Source organism: Perca fluviatilis, chromosome 23 (assembly GCF_010015445.1).
Source record: "Perca fluviatilis chromosome 23, GENO_Pfluv_1.0, whole genome shotgun sequence".
In the NCBI taxonomy this organism is placed as follows: Eukaryota; Metazoa; Chordata; class Actinopteri; order Perciformes; family Percidae; genus Perca; species Perca fluviatilis.
In genome coordinates this window covers 27,414,640-27,435,631 of record NC_053134.1, presented here as the reverse complement: position 1 = coordinate 27,435,631, position 20,992 = coordinate 27,414,640, and the positions used below count along the sequence as shown (strand labels likewise).

At 40.4% G+C, this 20,992-nt stretch overlaps 1 protein-coding gene across 1 annotated transcript in view; it reads left to right on the top strand.

Annotated features, from left to right (window-relative positions):
* tmtc1 (transmembrane O-mannosyltransferase targeting cadherins 1) overlaps positions 1-20,992 on the top strand; it is a 188,051-nt gene that overhangs the window by 41,271 nt on the left and 125,788 nt on the right. The window contains exon 3 of the mRNA XM_039791008.1: positions 15,946-16,019. Coding sequence (XP_039646942.1) covers positions 15,946-16,019 — 74 coding nt within the window. The remainder of the gene's footprint in view (positions 1-15,945; positions 16,020-20,992) is intronic.

The following is a 20,992-nucleotide window of genomic DNA, read 5'->3' as shown; positions in this document are numbered from 1 at the left end:
GTTCTTGTTTTGTCCAACCAACAATCCAAAAATTTAAAGACATTCAGTTTACAATGATTTATACCATGGTCTTGGGGAATCCTCAATTCTGATTGGCTGCAGGGTGTCCCTAAAAAAGTGAAAAATTCTCACATTTGGGAAACTGGAAACAATCCAAACGGTTCTGTGTTTTTATCAGCTAATCATTTCAGCTGGACTTCTTGGCAGTTATATTGTTGGGAAGATTAATTTACAATCAAACATCAGATTTTATAAACTACATGTGTTTTGTGTGCAGAAATCTGAATGTGTAAAGTAACTAGTAACTAAAGCTGTAACAGATGAATGTAGTGGAGTAACTAAAGTAACTAGTAACTAAAGCTGGAACAGATGAATGTAGCGGAGTAACTAAAGTAAGTAGTAACTAAAGCTGTAACAGATGAATGTAGTGGAGTAACCACAGTAACTAGTAACTAAAGCTGTAACAGATGAATGTAGTGGAGTACTAAAGTAACTAGTAACTAAAGCTGTAACAGATGAATGTAGTGGAGTAACTAAAGTAACTAGTAACTAAAGCTGTAACAGATGAATGTAGTGGAGTAACTAAAGTAACTAGTACCTAAAGCTGTAACAGATGAATGTAGTGGAGTAACTAAAGTAACTAGTAACTAAAGCTGTAACAGATGAATGTAGTGGAGTAACTAAAGTAACTAGTAACTAAAGCTGTAACAGATGAATGTAGTGGAGTAACTAAAGTAACTAGTAACTAAAGCTGTAACAGATGAATGTAGTGGAGTACTAAAGTAACTAGTAACTAAAGCTGTAACAGATGAATGTAGTGGAGTAAAAAGTACAATATTTCTCTCTGAAATGTAGCGGAGTAGAAGTAGAAGAAGAAGAGGCATGAAGAGAAAAGACTCAAGTAAAGTACAAGTACCTCAACATTTGGACTTAATTACAGTACTGGAGTAAATGTACTTAGTTAAATACCACCACTGGGTGACTACTCTGTGTTCCCATATGTCAGGTAATTTAGCTCTCACACACCTCTTTCCAAGTTTCCCGTTAGCTGACTCCGAAAGGTGGTGAGTCAAGTTGTGCAAGTTGTGGCATCAGTGGCAGATAGATCATTATTCCTCTCCCCTGCTCCAACAGGTAAGGTGACAATACAAGGCTCAGATGTTCACTACTCGAGCGCTGTACAGAAATTGGAATGGGAATGTGCTCAAGGGGGAGGCGCTGGAGATGAATGGAGCAGAGGAGTGTGTGCAGCATGGAGAAAGAGTTGAGTGCATAAAGAGAGATGCATGAGATATGGTGAAGGGTGATGAAAGGAAACGAGGGGCAGGCGGAGAGGGAGGAAGAAAGGGAGCGAGTGAGGAAGAGATGAATGGATAGCAGCAGGGGTTGTAGCAGGACAGGTCTCCTGCCAGGGCGCTCCACTGACTCCCTGCACAGAGAGACGCCAAGGCACAAAGAGGAGGAGAGGAGAGAGCAAAGGGAAGGTTCAGAGGAGAGGGAGAGAGAGCGAGCTGGGAGTGAGGGAAGCAAGACAACGAGACAGAAAAAGAAGTGAGAGCAGGAAGCGTGAAGGAGGCAGAAATAAGGTCTCAAAGTCTCCAGGCTGGTGTAGGAGAGAATTTGATTTCCCTGCTCATCTCCCAGCATGCCAATCAAACTGCCAGAATACAGGCAGAAACACTTGGGACTGGATGGGACTGGGAGAGAGGAGGGAGAGCTGGCTACTGGCTCTGTGCACGCACCCTCAAACGAGTCACGTTTACTTTCTGTTTATAAGCATTTTATTAATCCATTTATGAAATTCAAGTCTATTTACACATGGTTTTTAGCATTTTTGTCTCGGTTATACATTTCTTAGTCTATATCCACAATGTTCCACTTCCGGGATTGCTCCGGTGCTGCCAGAAATTCCCCCGGATGTCACTCTTTTTGGCCTGCTCCTCAGATCTCTGCAGGGTACTAGACTGGCCTGCCTGCAGTCCAGATAGTATATATATATATATATATATATATATATATATATATATATATATATATATATATATATATATAGCATAGGTACTAGACTGGCCTGCCTGCAGTCCAGATAGTATATATATATATATATAGTATAGGTACTAGACTGGCCTGTCTACAGTCCAGATAGTGTATATATATATATATATATATATATATATATATAGTATAGTATAATATTAGACTGGCCTGTCTACAGTCCAGCTAGTATATATATAGTATAGATACTAGACTGGCCTGTCTACAGTCCAGATAGTATATATATAGTATAGTTACTAGACTGGCCTGTCTACAGTCCAGATAGTATATATATATATATATATATATATATATATATATATATATACAGTGCCTTGCGAAAGTATTCGGCCCCTTTGAACGTTTGACCTTTGCCACATTTCAGGCCTCAAACATAAAGATATAAAACTGTAATTTTTTGTAAAGAATCAACAACATGGGTCGGTCCCAATTATGAAGTGGAACGAAATTCATTGGCTATTTCAAACTTTTTTAACAAAATAAAAAGTGAAAGGCAAGTGCAAAAATTATTCAGCCCCTTTACTTTCAGTGCAGCAAACTCTCTCCAGAAGTTCAGTGAGGATCTCTGAATGATCCAATGTTGACCTAAATGACTAATGATGATAAATAGAATCCAGCTGTGTGTAATCAAGGCTTCGTTATAAATGCACCTGCTCTGTGATAGTCTCAGAGGTCCGTAAAAGCCCAGAGAGCATCATGAAGAACAAGGAACACACCAGGCAGGTCCGGAGATACTGTTGTGGAGAAGTTTAAGGCCGGATTTGGATACAAAAAGATTTCCCAAGCTTTAAACATCCCAAGGAGCACTGTGCAAGCGATAATATTGAAATGGAAGGAGTATCAGACCACTACAAATCTACGAGACCGGGCCGTCCCTCTAAACTTTCAGCTCATACAATGAGAAGACTGATCAGAGATGCAGCCAAGAGGCCCATGATCACTCTGGATGAACTGCAGAGATCTACAGCTGAGGTGGGAGACTCTGTCCATAGGACAACAATCAGTCGTATACTGCACAAACCTGGCCTTTATGGAAGAGTGGCAAGAAGAAAGCCATTTCTTAAAGATATCCATAAAAAGTGTCGTTTAAAGTTTGCCAAAAGCCACCTGGGAGACACACCAAACATGTGGAAGAAGGTGCTGTGGTCAGATGAAACCAAAATCGAACTTTTTGGCAACAATGCAAAACGTTATGTTTGGCGTAAAAGCAACACAGCTCATCACCCTGAACACACCATCCCCACTGTCAAACATGGTGGTGGCAGCATCATGGTTTGGGCCTGCTTTTCTTCAGCAGGGACAGGGAAGATGGTTAAAATTGATGGGAAGATGGATGGAGCCAAATACAGGACCATTCTGGAAGAAAACCTGATGGAGTCTGCAAAAGACCTGAGACTGGGACGGAGATTTGTCTTCCAACAAGACAATGATCCAAAACATAAAGCAAAATCTACAATGGAATGGTTCACAAATAAACATATCCAGGTGTTAGAATGGCCAAGTCAAAGTCCAGACCTGAATCCAATCGAACTGTGGAAAGAACTGAAAACTGCTGTTCACAAACGCTCTCCATCCAACCTCACTGAGCTCTAGCTGTTTTGCAAGGAGGAATGGGCAAAAATGTCAGTCTCTCGATGTGCAAAACTGATAGAGACATACCCGCGCGGACTTTACAGCTGTAATCGCAGCAAAAGGTGGCGCTACAAAGTATTAACTTAAGGGGCTGGTAATAATTTGGCACCCCAATATTTCAGTTTTTTATTTGTTTAAAAGGTTTGACATATCCAATAAATTTCGTTCCACTTCATGATTGTGTCCCACTTGTTGTTGATTCTTCACAAAAAATTACAGTTTTATATCTTTATGTTTGAGGCCTGAAATGTGGCAAAAGGTCGAAAAGTTCAAGGGGGCCGAATACTTTCGCAAGGCACTGTATATATATATAGTATAGGTACTAGACTGGCCTGTCTACACTCCAGATAGTATATATATAGTATAGGTACTAGACTGGCCTGTCTACAGTCCAGATAGTGTGTATATATATATATATATATATATATATATATATATATATATATATATATATATATATATATATGTATAGGTACTAGACTGGCCTGTCTACACTCCAGATAGTATATATATAGTATAGGTATACTAGACTGGCCGTCTACAGTCCAGATAGTTATATATATATATATATATATATATATATATATATATATATATATATATATATATATATATATAGTATAGGTACTAGACTGGCCTGTCTACACTCCAGCACAGTATATATATATAGTATAGCTAGACTGGCCTGTCTACAGTCCAGATAGTGTAATATATATATATATATATATATATATATATATATATATATATATATATATATATAGTATAGGTACTAGACTGCTGTCTACACTCCAGATAATATATATATATTTATAGGTACTAGACTGGCCTGTCTACACTCCAGATAATATATATATAGTATAGGTACTAGACTGGCCTGTCTACAGTCCAGATAGTATATATATATATATAATATATATATATATATATATATATATATATATATATATATATATATATGGTATAGGTACTAGACTGGCCTGTCTACAGTCCAGATAGTATATATATATATATATATGGTAAAGGTACTAGACTGGCCTGTCTATAGTCCAGACCTGTCTCCCATTGAAAATGTGGGGCACATTATGAAGCGCAAAATATGACAACGGAGACCCTGGACTGTTGAGCAACTGAAGACGTACATCAACCAAGAACGGGAAATAATTCCACCTACAAAGCTTCAACAATTTGTGTCCTCGGTTCCTAAATGATTATTGTTAAAAGGAGAGGTGATGTAACACAGTGGTAAACCTTTTTTGTTTGTTTTTTCTTAGTATTTTAAAAAGGCTTTTTTAACATCGAAGGCAGGGGACTACAGATGAAAAGTAGCCTTTTGGCTAATTCTGACTTTTTTAACCCATGGGAAATCATGTGTTTTATTAATTTGCGCTGTCCCCTTTTATAAATAAACTAAACTCAAACTCAAACTCATGCCCCTGTCCCAGCTTTTTTGGAATGTTTGCAGGCATAAAAATTAGTGAATATTTGCAAAAAAACAATAAAGTTTAATCAGTTTGAACATTAAATCATTAAATATCTTGTATTTGTAGTGTATTCAATTGAATATAGGTTGAAAAAGATTTGTAAATCACTGTATTCTGTTTTTATTTACGTTTTACAAGACGTCCCAACTTCATTGGAATTGGGCTTGTATGTGGTAGGGGGACCCTGCTCTGTCTCTTTCAGCTAAGGAGTCCTTGCACAAACAAATGTTGAAGACCCCTGGTCTACAGTCATCAATGTCAGCCCACCATTAATCCCCCGCCTACCGTCACAGGGTAAACGCATTTTAGTAGCAGTAAGCGCGTCAAATGGAACCTGTAACATGTGTAACTTTCTGGTGGGATGCTCAGAACATGTATAAAAGGAGCCACACACACACCTCAGGCAGCCACACATGTTTGACTTGCAGCCCAGAGAAGCATGTTTGTTCCCTCTTAGAGAAAGCAGAAACTAATATTCCGAGTAGAGACGCAACGATTATTTATGAATCGATAGGTCTTTTGACAATAAATTAATCCGCAACCATTTATCGATTTATGGTTTAAGTAATTTACCAACTGAAAATGCTAAACAGTCGATGGCTTCAGCCTCTCAAATGCCTCTCACCTTTTACTGGTTGTAATATCATAGTAAACTGAATATCTTTGGGTTTTGGATTGGAAGTTTCCCAAGGGAACGTTTTTCTTCTTCTCTTCTTCTCCCAAAGACCCCTGGGGCTGTTTGTAGCACAAGGCAAGGCAAGGCAGCTTTATCGGTATTAGGGGTCGACCGATACTGCTTTTTCATTATTAGTAGTTAATGAAACCGATATTTGGAACCGATATGCATTTACATAAAGAAAATATTTTAGTCAAAATTAACAATTTGGAATGTAACAAACTCCAACACAAAAGTTGCTCTAAGCAATTGCTTAGTAAAAATTGCCAAATATCGTCCCCGATAATCAGCCAGGCCGATCATTGGTCGATTCCTAATTTGTATAGAACATTTCAGCAACAAGGCAATTCAAAGTGCTCTGCATTAAACATTGAAGAGCAGTTAAAAACAGTTCAAAATATAAAAACGTATATAATACAAGAATAAATGTTACAGTGCGGTAACAGAAATTAACAATTATTTAAAGAAAGGCAGCATCAAAAAGAAAGTTATTCAGCATCACAGATGTCATCTTTTTCCCTTCGTTTATCATTATGTTGCAAATAGAACCTGGATCAGTGTGTCTCTGGTTTCAGACAGTCACCACTGTTTTCTTGTGTCCAGAATGGCCGGTCTGGCAGTCAGTCAATGGGGCTCCTTTTTTCCGAGCTGAAAAGCCTCCATTCATCCATATCCTCTCCTCTCTCTGCTGATAGCATGCTGACCATGTGTGGACACCATCAGCCATATGTGTGCTGCACACACACACACACACACACACACACACACACACACACACACACACACACACACACACACACACACACACACACACACACACACACACACACACACACACACACTCTCAAAGCTGTCTTGGGATGAAACAAAGGGACAGGAGATGCACAACTCTGACAGTCTGTTTGCAAAAAGTCACGCTCACTCGGTATTTGTGTTGGGTGTGTTTAAGCGGGCTGTACTTTTACACTTCCTCTCCGCCTGTGCTGGGGTTTGGGTGCAGAGACGCAGCTGCAGCTGAGCTCAGATTCCTGAATAATTATGTAATAGACCCAAATTAGAGAGAGAGAGAGAGAGAGAGAGAGAGAGAGAGAGAGAGAGAGAGAGAGAGAGAGAGTGACCGAGAGGGGTTAGACAAATAGGTATGTTTCTCTCCTCCTCCTCTCGTTGTCACACTGCCTGCATCCATATGGAGCCATTTATTCTGCTAATAATGAAACAAGCAGCTGAATACAATTAAAGGGGTATTCCATTGAACATTGTATTGCACTTCTATAAAGCTGGGAAAGTGCAATCCAATTTGCAGAGGCATGTAGAGTAGTACAATAAATACAGTGACATTTTAAAAATGCAAGGCTAAGCCGTACACATTCTACTTGTTTAACACGTAAATGCAAAAATAAGCTGCACACGGCACGATCACAAATGACATTGACGTGAGAATGATAATATCGCAAAAATAAGCTGTACACATTATGAATAATGATAATGATACAAGAATAAGAGCATAGATAAAAGAACAATGGTCCAAATCTATGCAGCAAAAGCAGAGATATCCTGACTTTTAGTCCCTAGTATGAGTCAAGTGTGAAAAACAGTTGATTCTACATTTCCCATTGTGCTCCCAACAGCACTGGAGAATCATTAAAGATCCAAAACACCTGGTAACAGCTTTTTCTCTCTGTTGAGGTCGGGAAGAAGGACTGCTGGCCTGGTGTATCCCCTGGTGTACCCCCATCATGCACATATCATTATTATTATTACACTGTTTTAATGCATACATAATGGTGGGTTGACCTTGATGACTGTAGACCAGGGGTCTTCAACATTTGTTTGTGCAAGGACTCCTTAGCTGAAAGAGACAGACATTTATGATTTTACGTAACAAATAAATTGATTGAATGATATTTTCATCAGACCCTCCCACGTTCCAGAGTGTAATGATGCCTAGTTTGAGAAAGGCAACCCATGCTCCGAGTAAATACAGTTTTGGTACAAGCGGGGGTGGGCATGTAATCTGTCATAGTGCTTAGACCTTGCAGCATGCCTCAGGGGTTGCACTCCTGCAATTGCAGATCCACTTTTCACTGCTCTTCTCACATTGTATACCTGTCCATGTTTCCAGAATGCACATGTAGGCTGCAGTGTGTGTGTTTATGGCATCCCGTATGGTTCTTGTAATCCATGGTTTCTGGTTGTGGAGTGATTAAACGGTAGTTTTGGGTACAGTTGTTGTTGCTGTTGTTTGACAATTTAAACTAAATGCTTGCTCTTGGGGGAATTACTGGAATTGTTGTGAGACCTACTCTATCTGTAAAGTGTCTCGAGATAACTCTTGTTATGATTTGATACTATAAATAAAATTGACTTGAAAATTTTATTAATTTACCACAGACTCAGTGAATCCATTGATGTCATGACGTCAACAGTGGTGTCCTGGAACGTGTTCCATACTGCGTGCGTCTTGTAATGCAGACTGTAGGGTGGCCTCTGATTGGCTTGACCATTTCTTGGGTCAAGCTTTCATGGAGACAATTATGGGATTGTAAGTGATTCAAAACCGACCCTGAATTGGCCCTCAGTTATATAATGTGTAATATGTCTATTTCATGTATGAAATAACTTTACAATGCAAGACGGGGTTGTAAGTCAGTAGCCAATGAAATTACGCCCCCCCTTCCAATTAGTGCCCAGTTTTTATTTCTTTTCAGACCGTGTTTGTGTTGGCCTACTATTTTCTTTTTGTCCCCCTGTTACGTTACTTGTGTAAAGCGTTCTTGAGTTTAATGAAATGCGCTATATTAATCTAAGTTATTATTACGTTGGTTGCTACAACAAACTCTTAATGCTTTGGATCGTGACAGAGTGACAGTGATAACGTCGTTACCCAGTTTATCTCACAAGACATCCAAAGTAGGCTAAGTTACCGTATGCTACACTTGAAATGCAAAGATGCGTCTGTAACGTATTCTCTTATTGTAAATGAATGATTTTCTGGCTGAACAAATCATTCATCCCGTCTATATGACCTCCCGGTAACGCCAACTCAGTACTATACAGTGGCTAATACATGCTTTCCTCCCATGGACATTACATTACGGCACCAGCCGGCACGCGCTAGAAAAGATCTTTACGACAGCAGGTGTGGTAAAAACAATACCACTTCAGTCCAAGGGGGCCGCTGGAATCAACACCAACTGAAAGTTCCTCATAGCCACTTTTAATATTCCCACTGTCACATCAATTCTTATTCACCATAAAACACTACGGGCTGGAGGCCTCACCATACGATATCATCACGAAACTCATGTCATGATACGATATTATTGAGATGTTAAACATATTGCAATATTCTGCGATATATTGAAATGTATTACCTTTTTTCCAACTTCAAATTTTTCCCAATTTCAAATGATCAGTAACTATACTATCAACATCTGTTTTATCTGAAAAGATACATTTCTCTGTTTGTTCATCTCACTTTGCTTTTATTGCTGCAAAATGGGATTGTCACACAGACAACCTGACCAACACATATATCATAAAAGATCGATACTTGGCGTTGATACAGTATTGCCACGGGAAAATATTGCGATACTATGCTGTATCGATTCCCTCCCTATAAAACACACACCTCCTCCTTTTTTCTTGCCAGAGTCATCTGTTCTATCAAATTGGTATATAGAAAAAGGTCACCTAGTAGAGTGGCGCTGTCGATTTAGCCAAGTTTCTGTGAAACAAAGGACATTACAATTCCTGAAATAACGTTGAAAACTGATGCCGGTTAGAAGAATGCTTGGCAGAGAAAAACCATGTGGCTGGGATTTAGCGTGGTGCTGATGTCAGAGAATCATTCTTTCTGATTGGTGACTGTGCAGCCGCAAACAGGACATCTTATCCCATCACAACTGTTTGTATTAGAGGCAGGGTTGGTAATAGGGCTGGGCGATATGGCCTAAATATAGGTTATGGCTATATATTCAACAAAACGGATGCGTGAGATAAAGCTGTTTTCACACATAGGGCCCTATTTTAACGATCTGAAACGCAAGTATGAAACGCCAAACGCAAGTAGCTTTGTGGGCGGATCTCAGGCGCTGTTGCTATGATACCGGCGGGATAAATGAGTCTTGTGCCCGACGCAAATCTTAAATGGGTTGGTCTGAAGTAGCTAGGTGTGGTTTGGGCGTAACGTGAAAATAACCAATCAGAGCGTCATCTTTCATTCCCTTTAAGAGCAGGCGCGCTTGTTCCATGCGGATTGCTATTATGACGGCGGATTTGCCTGCGCGACGCCAGCGGAGCTGTCCGGGATGCGTAAGTATAATAAATGCCCGTCTTCGGGTGGCGATGTTGTTGCGGCGCCTCGGGCGCATCTCCTCAAGTCTGGAGAGGATTGCTGCAGCCATGGAGCGGCGCGGCCTCTCAAACGCACCACCTGCACCTGTTGTGCCCCTTCCTCCTCCCCCCACTCCATCTCCGTCCACCCGCTCCAGCAGGAGCGCATCGCGTATTATGCCACTCCCGGACCAGATTCCGCCGGAGTGTCCAATCTCACCGTAGTTCAACATCACGTCTCCTTAATTCCTCTAATATTTCCTCATTTATGTCATAAACACATCCATGATTCATGGAAATGTTGTGTAAAACACAACAAGCCACAAAGAATGCTGTGACTTTTTGAGGACTGTACTGTAAAATGCCTCCTGATCTATCCAAACACCTGAAGCGCATTTTCAGTAATATTTTTCTTTGTAATTATGTATGGTTTTCAAAAATGGGAACTGCTCTAGATGAGAGAAGTGTATGCGCGTTGTGCACACGCTATATTATGGCCAAGCATTCGTCCCTAAAATAGCATCTGAATAGCGCGCTACTGACTTTAGACTAGCGCCACTGACTTTAGACCAGGTTTTTCCTGGTCATTGGCGGAATTGTTTTCTGAAACTGCAAAATAGCACCAGGGAACGTTTGCGCCGGAACACGCCTCCTCTTTTCGCTGAACCGCCCCCTGGAGCGCAAACACATTCCCTAATTTACCAGCGTGCATCTGTGGAGGGAAAAGTCCGCTGTGTGTCGGGTGCAAAATAGGAATGATACATGCGTCGGTGTACAAAGGCAATTGCGCTGAGTGCAAGATAGGGCCCATACAGGTAATTCACTTCTCGTTCCTCGCTAAAAGTTCAAATCATTTTAACGTTATTGCGCAACCTTGCCCGTATTTTCACCTGTTGCTTAGTAACGTACGTTAACATCCCGTGGTCTCTTGAATGTAGCGTACCTGTAGCAAGCTCCTTCATAGCGATAAAAACAAACGTCGAAGCGGAGCTCTGTGCTACACAGCTGCGATTGCAAGTTGTTTAAGTGGGTGGGTGTGGGGTTTTTACAGATCTCCGTCACAGCTCGGTTGTATCAGCGGCATTTAGTAGATCTGTTGAGGCGCAAAAGAGTTCCTCAACACCGCCTCTGGTGCCCCGCATGGTGCTCCTTCAGGTCAGCTCTAGCTGGTGGTTCAGTTATCCGAGAATAGGTGACTCTCAGCCGGGGACAGTGCACCGCGAGCGGCCGGTCATTTCGGCGGAGATTACAGATAAGTAAGTAATGAAACGACTGGTTAAGAAAATCATTAATGTTAGTCCCTGTCTCTACCATGTTGTTTGTGTATCTCTATGGCAAACGCGCGGGGGGAGGGATGAGCCCGTTCGGAGCTACGGGAACCCAGAGGGGAGCATCGGCGGATGTTAAGGAGAAAATCGATTTTTCATTTAAACAAATCCACGTTAACTACACATTCAAGTTAATCGATAAAATCGATTTATCGCCCAGCCCTAGTTAGTAATGTTGAAAAGCTAGCAAGATTTGAAAGCAGCATCTCCTCAGGGCTCCGTCTAACCCCTCCCCCTGCCCTCATTCACCGGTAAGCAAACCCCTAGTCTCGCATTGCCGGAACCTTCCTCTACAGCGTTGCGAAGGAAGGTCTGGCAAGTCCACACAGCATTCCTGGATGGGAGAATAACGTGCTCTGGTTTATTGGCATTTCTTTAAACCAAACGCATTCGGAAGGAACTTCTTTTGGTGGAACGTGTACGTTCAAAAGTAGTTTTAGTTGTGCAACAGAAAACTCTTTGTTCTTGGACAGATAGTTTAGCTAGCTGTCTGGATTTACCCTGCAGAGATCTGAGGAGCAGTTAACCATAGTCTTCACAAATCCACCGGAGGTTAGAACGCCAACACAAAGAAAGAGGAAGGTAACGGACATCCGAAAACAGACAAGAGTGACTTCCAGCGGAATTTCCGGCAGAACGAGAGCAATCCCCGAAGTGGAACGTTGTGGATATAGACTAGCAAACCTCTAATGTTATTATTCCCAATGTTTAAAACAAACAAGACTACTGTAAGCTATGCAGCGACAATGTGCAATGAGCTCAGGCTTGTGCACTGGAGGGGGTGGAGTACACAGAGCGGGGCAAGGAGGCATTTCATTGGTTCTTTTCCAAGCGGACCGCAAGGCAGTGACTGGTGGGCGTTTTTACAGGATTACAGCAGCTACAGATGACAGATCTTTTTCACTCCTTTTTCAGAGCCCATAAGTTGTTTATTGCTGTCAGGGTGTAAAGACAATTTCATATTATCTATAAAAAAGTGTATTTTGGAAATAGTTAGCAACCCTGCATTGTGACGTGTGATCCTTATCTGGATATTTCATGTGGATACACAGTGCAACTACGATGCAGTCAGATTGGCCAGACCACCTCCTCCTTACCTTTAGTCTTAACCTTTTCAAATTTAAAAACTCCATAATTGTATACTCACTTATACTCACTTAACTCTGCTTTCATGCCATCATTTCTTTGCCACACCGCCTTTATTAACGCACAGCGGACTGCAGTAGATCCTGAAATTAGCACCCCTATGTACTGAATCGAGAATCGATTTTGAATCGAATTGTGACCCCAAGAAATTGTGTTGAATTGTGAGATTCCACAAGATTTATACCCGTAGTGTGCAGTATCTAAATGGACAGAGCAACTCTTACTGCTGCTCTTCTTCCTCAGCTTTAGGCAAAGTAATCTGTTTACTGCTGCTTACTTTTCAAACATGTTAGTTATTATTCTTTATTAGTGTGTGTGTGTGTGTGTGTGTGTGTGTGTGTGTGTGTGTGTGTGTGTGTGTGTGTGCGTGTGTGCGTGTGTGTGTATCAAGAGAGAGTCTTCGCACACCGATATTTTATTCATGCAGCAAAAGACAAGTCTCTCCCTTCTCATTCTCCCCCCTTCCTCCACCTACTTAATCTTCATCCTTCAGCTCGTGTTTGTCTTTCTCGTCCCTTCCATCTCAAGACCACCCTCCTTTTGTATGTTTTGCAACACACATACTTACACACACACACACACACACACACACACACACACACACACACACACACACACACACACACACACACACACACACACACAATACCTAGAGATTGGCATGGGGTACTTTCCATAAAATCATCTCTCAATGCAAATCAAACCAGCTATTAGGCTAACCGACATAAAACCACGCCAATCTCTAGGTATGGTGAAGGGCATGTGATGATGGGGGGGGGGGGCTATTTTAATTCCAAAGGCCAAGGGAACTTTATCAGGATGCATAGTATCCTGGATCCATGAAATAACTGGCCTTTAAAAATAAACATCTGCCTGCCTCTATGGGAATTTAACATAGGGGTGTACTGACTTTTGTTGCCAGCGGTTTAGACATTAATGGCTGTATGTTGAGTTATTTTGAGGAGACAGTACATTTACACTGTTATACAAGTTGTACACTTAATACTTTACATTGTAGCAACGTGTAATTTCTTCAGTGTTGTCCCATTAAAAGGTATAATGAAATATTTACTAAAATGTGAGGGGTGTACACACTTTTGTGAGATACTGTACATGCATACATACACAAACGTGTGGTAGGACATGATACTGGTATGTGTGTGTATATATGTATATATATATATATATATATATATATATATATATATAAATTACAGTCCACCTCGAAATATGGCATGTTGATCAGCCTCATATTGCGGCATCTACAACCCAATATTCAACTAGGATGGGGCGATATGGCAAAAAAATATAATCACGATATATTTTCCCATTTTGATCGATATCAATATTTATCACAATATAATTTTTTTGCTGATACTGCCCAATCAAAGTGCGTCCTGACTGAAGCCTGACTACACTCTAGAATACAGTTTATTAACATATAAAATAAAAATAAAAACATGCAGCACATTCAGCACAATGTTTTTGTTGAGATCTCACATTACAAATTCACATTATGAGATGCCCCACTGGTCAACAGAGCAACTACTTACAGTAGCACTGTTTTCCTCATACAGAGTCATCTTACAATTACGTTTTTCTTTTTTGTGTCTGCAAAATCAACAAGTGCAAACAAGTAGCCAGTTTTAGCTAAATTTCTTTTGATTTTGTAAACAACCTATAACTACTTAAAAGCAACCTATTGAATGTAAACTCCTGCCAAGAAAGCATCTCAAATGTTTGTAGAGGTAGCAAAAAAATAAAATCCAGACAGCTAGCTAGACTATCTGTCCAATCTGAGTTTTCTGTTGCACGACTAAAACTACTTTTGAACGTACACGTTCCACCAAAAGAAGTTCCTTCCTGAGGCTATTTAGCAGAGGCACTGTGGCTCTGTCCTGCACTTAGCGCCGCCCAAGAGGATTGTGATTGGTTTAAAGAAATGGCAATAAACCAGAGCACATTTTTCTCCCATCCCAGAATTCTGTGTGGACTCGCTAGACCTTCCTCTTCAGCGCTGTGGAGGAAGGTCTGGCAATGCGAGACTACTGCACAGCTAATGCTAGCGCTGTTAACAGCAGACAAACTAACGGTACTACTTATAACTTGCAGGCATTCTTTTATGGAACAAATTGAACATGAAATTGAATATAAAAGGCACCACTAAAAGAAGAATGACTGATTCATTTTGAAGTTTTCTACTGATTCTTTCAACTAACACAACAAATCGGTGTGTCTTCTGTGATGTGTCACAAGCTTACCGCTGCACGCCAGTACAGGCGGCCAAGCAGGCGGCAGGACAGCCAAGCCGGTGTAGCTAGTTTCATTGAATAAAGTGGAAGCTGCTCAGCATATGCATAATACGTTATGTCCAATTACACATTCAACAGATTTTGGCATTAAATACCTTGGCAATGAAGGCTTTTGAGTATTCTAGCCAGGCCTAATTTGATCCTGTTTTGGTTTAATATGTCTTGCCTGTTCTTTTGTTTCCCCCTCCTTGGGCCGCGGTGTGTGTGTGTGTGTGTGTGTGTGTGTGTGTGTGTGTGTGTGTGTGTGTGTGTGTGTGTGCGAGCTGCTGAGGTTCCTTTGTTTTGGTTTTTAAATGAGGTATCTGCTCCTCCCTCTCTCCTTACCATGTTCGTCTCCTGTTCACTGCCCTCCATCCTCATGCCCCTCCCAGCCTGCTCTTTATCAGTGTCTGCTCGACATGTTTACTGCTCCCCTGCCAGGCTTTGGCTGACTGCTGCGCCACCATACACAAAAAACACTGACTGGACCTGTGGCTCTTACTGTAGATCAACTTTATGGAGAAACACCACAGCATTAAAGAAGATATACAACACATACTGTATATTACTCACCAGACAGGAAGCTAACAGTTTTGTCCACTTTCCCCAACAGTCTGCAATACATCCTAATATGTCCCAGCTGCTAAGGTGGCTGGTAGAGCAGACCCACATAGCAGGCAGCCAGAGCCAAGCAGCATTTGACCTAATCTCTGTAAACCGATATCTACATATGTTCTTTCCCAGTTTCAATTGTTATGCATACTTCAACTTCAACCCAAACAGTTCACATGCATGGACATTCATCATAGAAAAGCTTAAATACTGATTCTTGGCTGTTATAATGGGCACCTGTCTGGGCCATGATCACAGTAATTCTGCTATCAGGTTTTGATACATCCAGCACTGTTTCCTCAACAGGGCTGTCCGACCCATGAGTAATCTCTAAGATCTGTGTGTGTGTGTGTGTGTGTGTGTGTGTGTGTGTGTGTGTGTTTCAGGTGTCTGGTATCGTGGGCAGGGCTGATGTCTTGGCCTGTCTGCTGTTCTTGCTGACGTTCCTCTCCTACATCAGGTAATATGACTCTGTACCACATGCACGCACGCACGCACGCACGCACGCACACACACACACACACACACACACACACACACACACACACGCACACACACATCAATAGACTTTTTATGAACACAGCTTTAACCACAAAGGGTGGTCATATAAGATTAGGTGCTAGGTACAGCAACTAGAGATGGTCTGATACTGTTGTTTGCTTCAAGTCAAGTAAACTTTATTGACAATTCTGCAATATGTGCCAGACATACAGAGAAATTGAAAATACATTTCTCTCTGACCCACAGTGCAATAAGGACACGTACAACAAGTATAATATAAAAAAAGACATAAGAAATATATACAAATAAGATAAAGAAAGATAAGTTATATATACAGTTAAAAAGATAAGTAATATGTACAATACAGTAATACATTCTAAATAGTGGAAATGTAAGGCAAAATCAAACAGAAAAGTAAAGGTAACGATAACGATTCTGATACCTGAACTTGCGTATCGGCCAATACCGAGTACCGATCCGATACCAGTGTGTCATATATTTTACTATGTTTTAACAAATGTATACTACTATTCCTGTATGGATTTTATATGATTTCTTTCATTGTTGGATGGCCTGGCTCAGGTTAAACTCTTTGTGAAACATGAATAAACATAAACAATGAATGCCATATAACTTTGTTTTATTATCCATTTTGATGTCAGTCATAATGGAAAAAGAACAAACTTTTTTTTAAAGTAGACATTCTTCAGGGATAAATTACGGATAAAATCGGATCGGTGGATAAACTCCATCATGAACAGGATGAACATTAGACTCAACAAAGTAATAAGTGAGATCTGGGAGCACGGTGACATTGTTAAAATAACAATACATTTGACGGATCAATAAACACAAGCAGTCACATGATGAGACATGTTTTAAACAAACCAACAGAAAAAATGAAGGTTAATGGTTGAAATTACAACCCAAACTGTGGTTTACAGATCCACTTCCTGCCCCAACTCTGAATTCCCGTAGTTGTGTACACAGTTTTCCTGTGAAATGAGGAAGTATTAATGTCAGGTGTGCTCACTTTTAGTTTTTCCTCCTGGTTAAGTGGTTTGGTCTGATTATTTGACTTTTTGTGTTTCTTGCCTCATTGGACTTTATTTTATGATGCAGTGTTCCCTGCCACAATCTCATCAATGGTAGAAATGATGGACAAAACTACGAAAATAAAAACCCAAGTTGTTTAAAAAGACGACAAAAATAACAGATTATCATGTATTGTAATAATTAGGGCTTCACAATATATCATTTTGTTTTTATCGTCATCGCTATATAATTTGTCGCAAAATAGATATCGCAAAATAGATATCGCAAAAGGCTGCGACATATCGTGAAAGACAGTAAGATATTTTGTGTGTTAGTTGAAAGAAAATATCATTAGAAAACTGCACTTTAAAATGGAACTGTTCTTGTTTTAGTGCTGCCTTTTATGTTCAATTCATTGTTCAATTTGTCTAATAAAAATATGTTGGAACTGATTTCCTTTCATTTGTTTTAAAGCAAATTGTTGTACTAAAGCAGAATACTGAAAGCAGCAGAAATGCAGATCTGAACACACTTTAGTATCTGTTTATTTATTGCAAGTAATATCGTTATCACGATATTCAACAACATTATCGCATTTTGCATATTTTCCTCATAATGTGCAACCCTAGTAATACGTATACGCTGCTCAATCAATTAGTCTAATAATTACTCAAGCAATAGAACATTTATTAACCGCAATTCTGCTAATCGAGTCATAATTAAATGTACCAACTTCACACTTCATGTGTCTTAATGTTGTGAAATCTTGTTGTTGTTGTACAATGAATTTTTTGTGTAATACTACAGTGTTAATTGTTTTAATATAGTGAAGGGCTGTACCCAAATTGGATTTTTAAGATTCAAATAGGATTTGACTGTTCAATACAAAGATTCGACAATCAGAAATCCATTGGCATGGATTTCAGTGGGGATTTTGACTAGGGATAGACCGATTATCGTCCCTGGTGGATTATCGGGCTGTTTGGCAGTTTGCAGATTATCTGTATCGGCTTTTTATTTGCCTGATATCCGATCAGGTTAATGAATTAAAAAGTGGTCTACTCTGGCTCGGCTACAGCTCTGTGTCTGTCTCTCTGCTTCGGTTTCACTCACCACTGAGTCTGGCTTAAAGTGCTCATATAATGCTCATTTTCAGGGTCATTATTGTATTTAGAGGTTGTATGTGGTTTAATTTTCAAAAAACACCATATTTTTGTTGTACTGCACATTGCTGCAGCTCCTCTTTTCACCCTGTGTGTTGAGCTCTCTGATATCAACAGGACCAGAAGAGGGTTTCAATTAAGCGAAATGTCGACTAATTTGTTAACAAAAATTGGGGTGAAATGGGTGAACATAGGACGATTGGGGCAGGAACTGTCTATGATGGTAACAGGAGTAGAAATCTTGGACCTGATACCCTCAATTTTGTCAGTAAAAAGGGCTTAAAAAGTTACAAAACTCATCACTAGATTGAAAGTTATTGGGTTATAAAGAACAATCAGCAATACTAAAAATAGTTCTGGGACAGTGCTTGTTGGCAGTAATTAAATCTGAAAGATATTTTTCTCGCACATTCTTAACAAGCTTAATATGTGATGTCAACAACCTCTTAAGCTTGCTGATGTTTTCATTGAGCCAGGGTGAAAGACATTTATTATTTCTAAATTTGGCTTTTACATTAGCAACAGTTTCCAGGTTGGGAGTTAAAGGTCCCATGACATGGTGCTCTTTTGATGCTTCTATATAGACCTTAGTGGTCCCCTAATACTGTATCTGAAGTCTCTTTTATATAGACCTTAGTGGTCCCCTAATACTGTATCTGAAGTCTCTTTTATATAGACCTTAGTGGTCCCCTAATACTGTATCTGAAGTCTCTTTTATATAGACCTTAGTGGTCCCCTAATACTGTATCTGAAGTCTCTTTTATATAGACCTTAGTGGTCCCCTAATACTGTATCTGAAGTCTCTTTTATATAGACCTTAGTGGTCCCCTAATACTGTATCTGAAGTCTCTTTTATATAGACCTTAGTGGTCCCCTAATACTGTATCTGAAGTCTCTTTTATATAGAACTTAGTGGTCCCCTAATACTGTATCTGAAGTCTCTTTTATATAGACCTTAGTGGTCCCCTAATACTGTATCTGAAGTCTCTTTTATATAGACCTTAATGGTCCCCTAATACTGTATCTGAAGTCTCTTTTATATAGACCTTAGTGGTCCCCTAATACTGTATCTGAAGTCTCTTTTATATAGACCTTAGTGGTCCCCTAATACTGTATCTGAAGTCTCTTTTATATAGACCTTAGTGGTCCCCTAATACTGTATCTGAAGTCTCTTTCCCGAAATTCAGCTTTGGTGCAGAATTACAGCCACTAGAGCCAGTCCCACAATGAGCTTTCCTTAGTATGTGCCATTTCTGTGTCTGTAGCTATTGAGGAGGAGAGGGGGGGGGGGCAAGGTGGAGGGTAGGGGTGTGGCCTTGACCAACTGCCACTTTGCTCGTTTGAAAGCCATGATGTCTCTCTCTATGCAGAGCTTTCGCCGTAGCCTACGTAAGTGGACTGAAGTTTATACTTATGCGTTGTTGTGTGCGTTGATCTCTTTAAGAGAATAGCTTGGCTGGCGTTTGTGTGTGGATGGGAAGGGTGTGGTAGAGGGAGTGAGAGAGTGACCTCTCCTTGATTTCATGTTGTTTATGGAGAAGGAGAACCCGGAAATGAGTCGGGGGAAATTCAGTGCTACCAAGCCACGGCCAAGCAGACCAATCAATTCAATTCAGTTCAATTTTATTTATAGTATCAAATCATAACAAGAGTTATCTCGAGACACTTTACAGATAGAGTAGGTTTAGACCACACTCTATAAATTCCAAAACCCCAACAATTCCAGTAATTCCCTCAAGAGCAAGCATTAGCAGTGGCTATTGCTACAGTGGCGAGGAAAAACTCCCTTTTAGGAAGAAACCTCGGCAGACCCAGACTCTTGGTAGGCGGTGTCTGACGGGGCCGGTTGGGGTGTGATGAACAGTGGCAATAATAGTCACATTAAAGATAATGGAACAGTGACTTCGAAGGTCATCGTGGTAGTTCATGTCATAGCAGGGCACATCGTGTCATACTGAGTAGTGCAGTCTCCTATACTGGATCCAGACTACTCTGTGCATAGGAACATCACAGCAGGGCGTTGCGGGATGTAACGTGGCGCTGCAGAGCATGGGTGGATGCGGCGGATGCAGCAGGACGCGGCAGGATGCAGCAGGATGTAATCACAGTTGTTGCAGTCTGCGTCACTGCGACGTGTAGTTAGTGTACGGCGTAGTGTACGGCATAGGGCCTGTATCTCCAACTACCAACATACATACCCACAGCTTTGATTTAATGCAGAAGCATAAATTGGCCTTTACAGTGAGTAACTTTCCGTATGTATATGTATGAACAGTAATGGGGACAACGTGATCTGATACAGCCTTGCAGTGGTTTTCAGCATGTTTGTCAGACCGTTGTTTTTTTGTTTCTACAGTCTTCTCTTTGGCACCAGTAACATTTGGAGTGCCCCAGGCTGCAATTTTAGGACCAGTCTTATTTCCCCTTGGTCACATCATACGTAGACATGGTGTTGCATTTCATTGTTACACTGGTGATACCCTGTTATATCTCCCCATAAAACCCAATAGTTCTTCTGATCTGTCCTGTCTGGTTAAATGTCAAGCGGATGTAAAAGTTCGGATTTCTGCAAATTGTCTTCAGTAAATTGGAACGACAACATTGTAGTTGGACTGATGAGGTTAATTCATAGTTTTAATAGAAGTTACAGCTGCAGTCATGTAATCAACAAGCTCTCAGACCTCTTTTATTTCTGACAATTGCTGCTAATTGGCATTCGACCTAATATGACTAC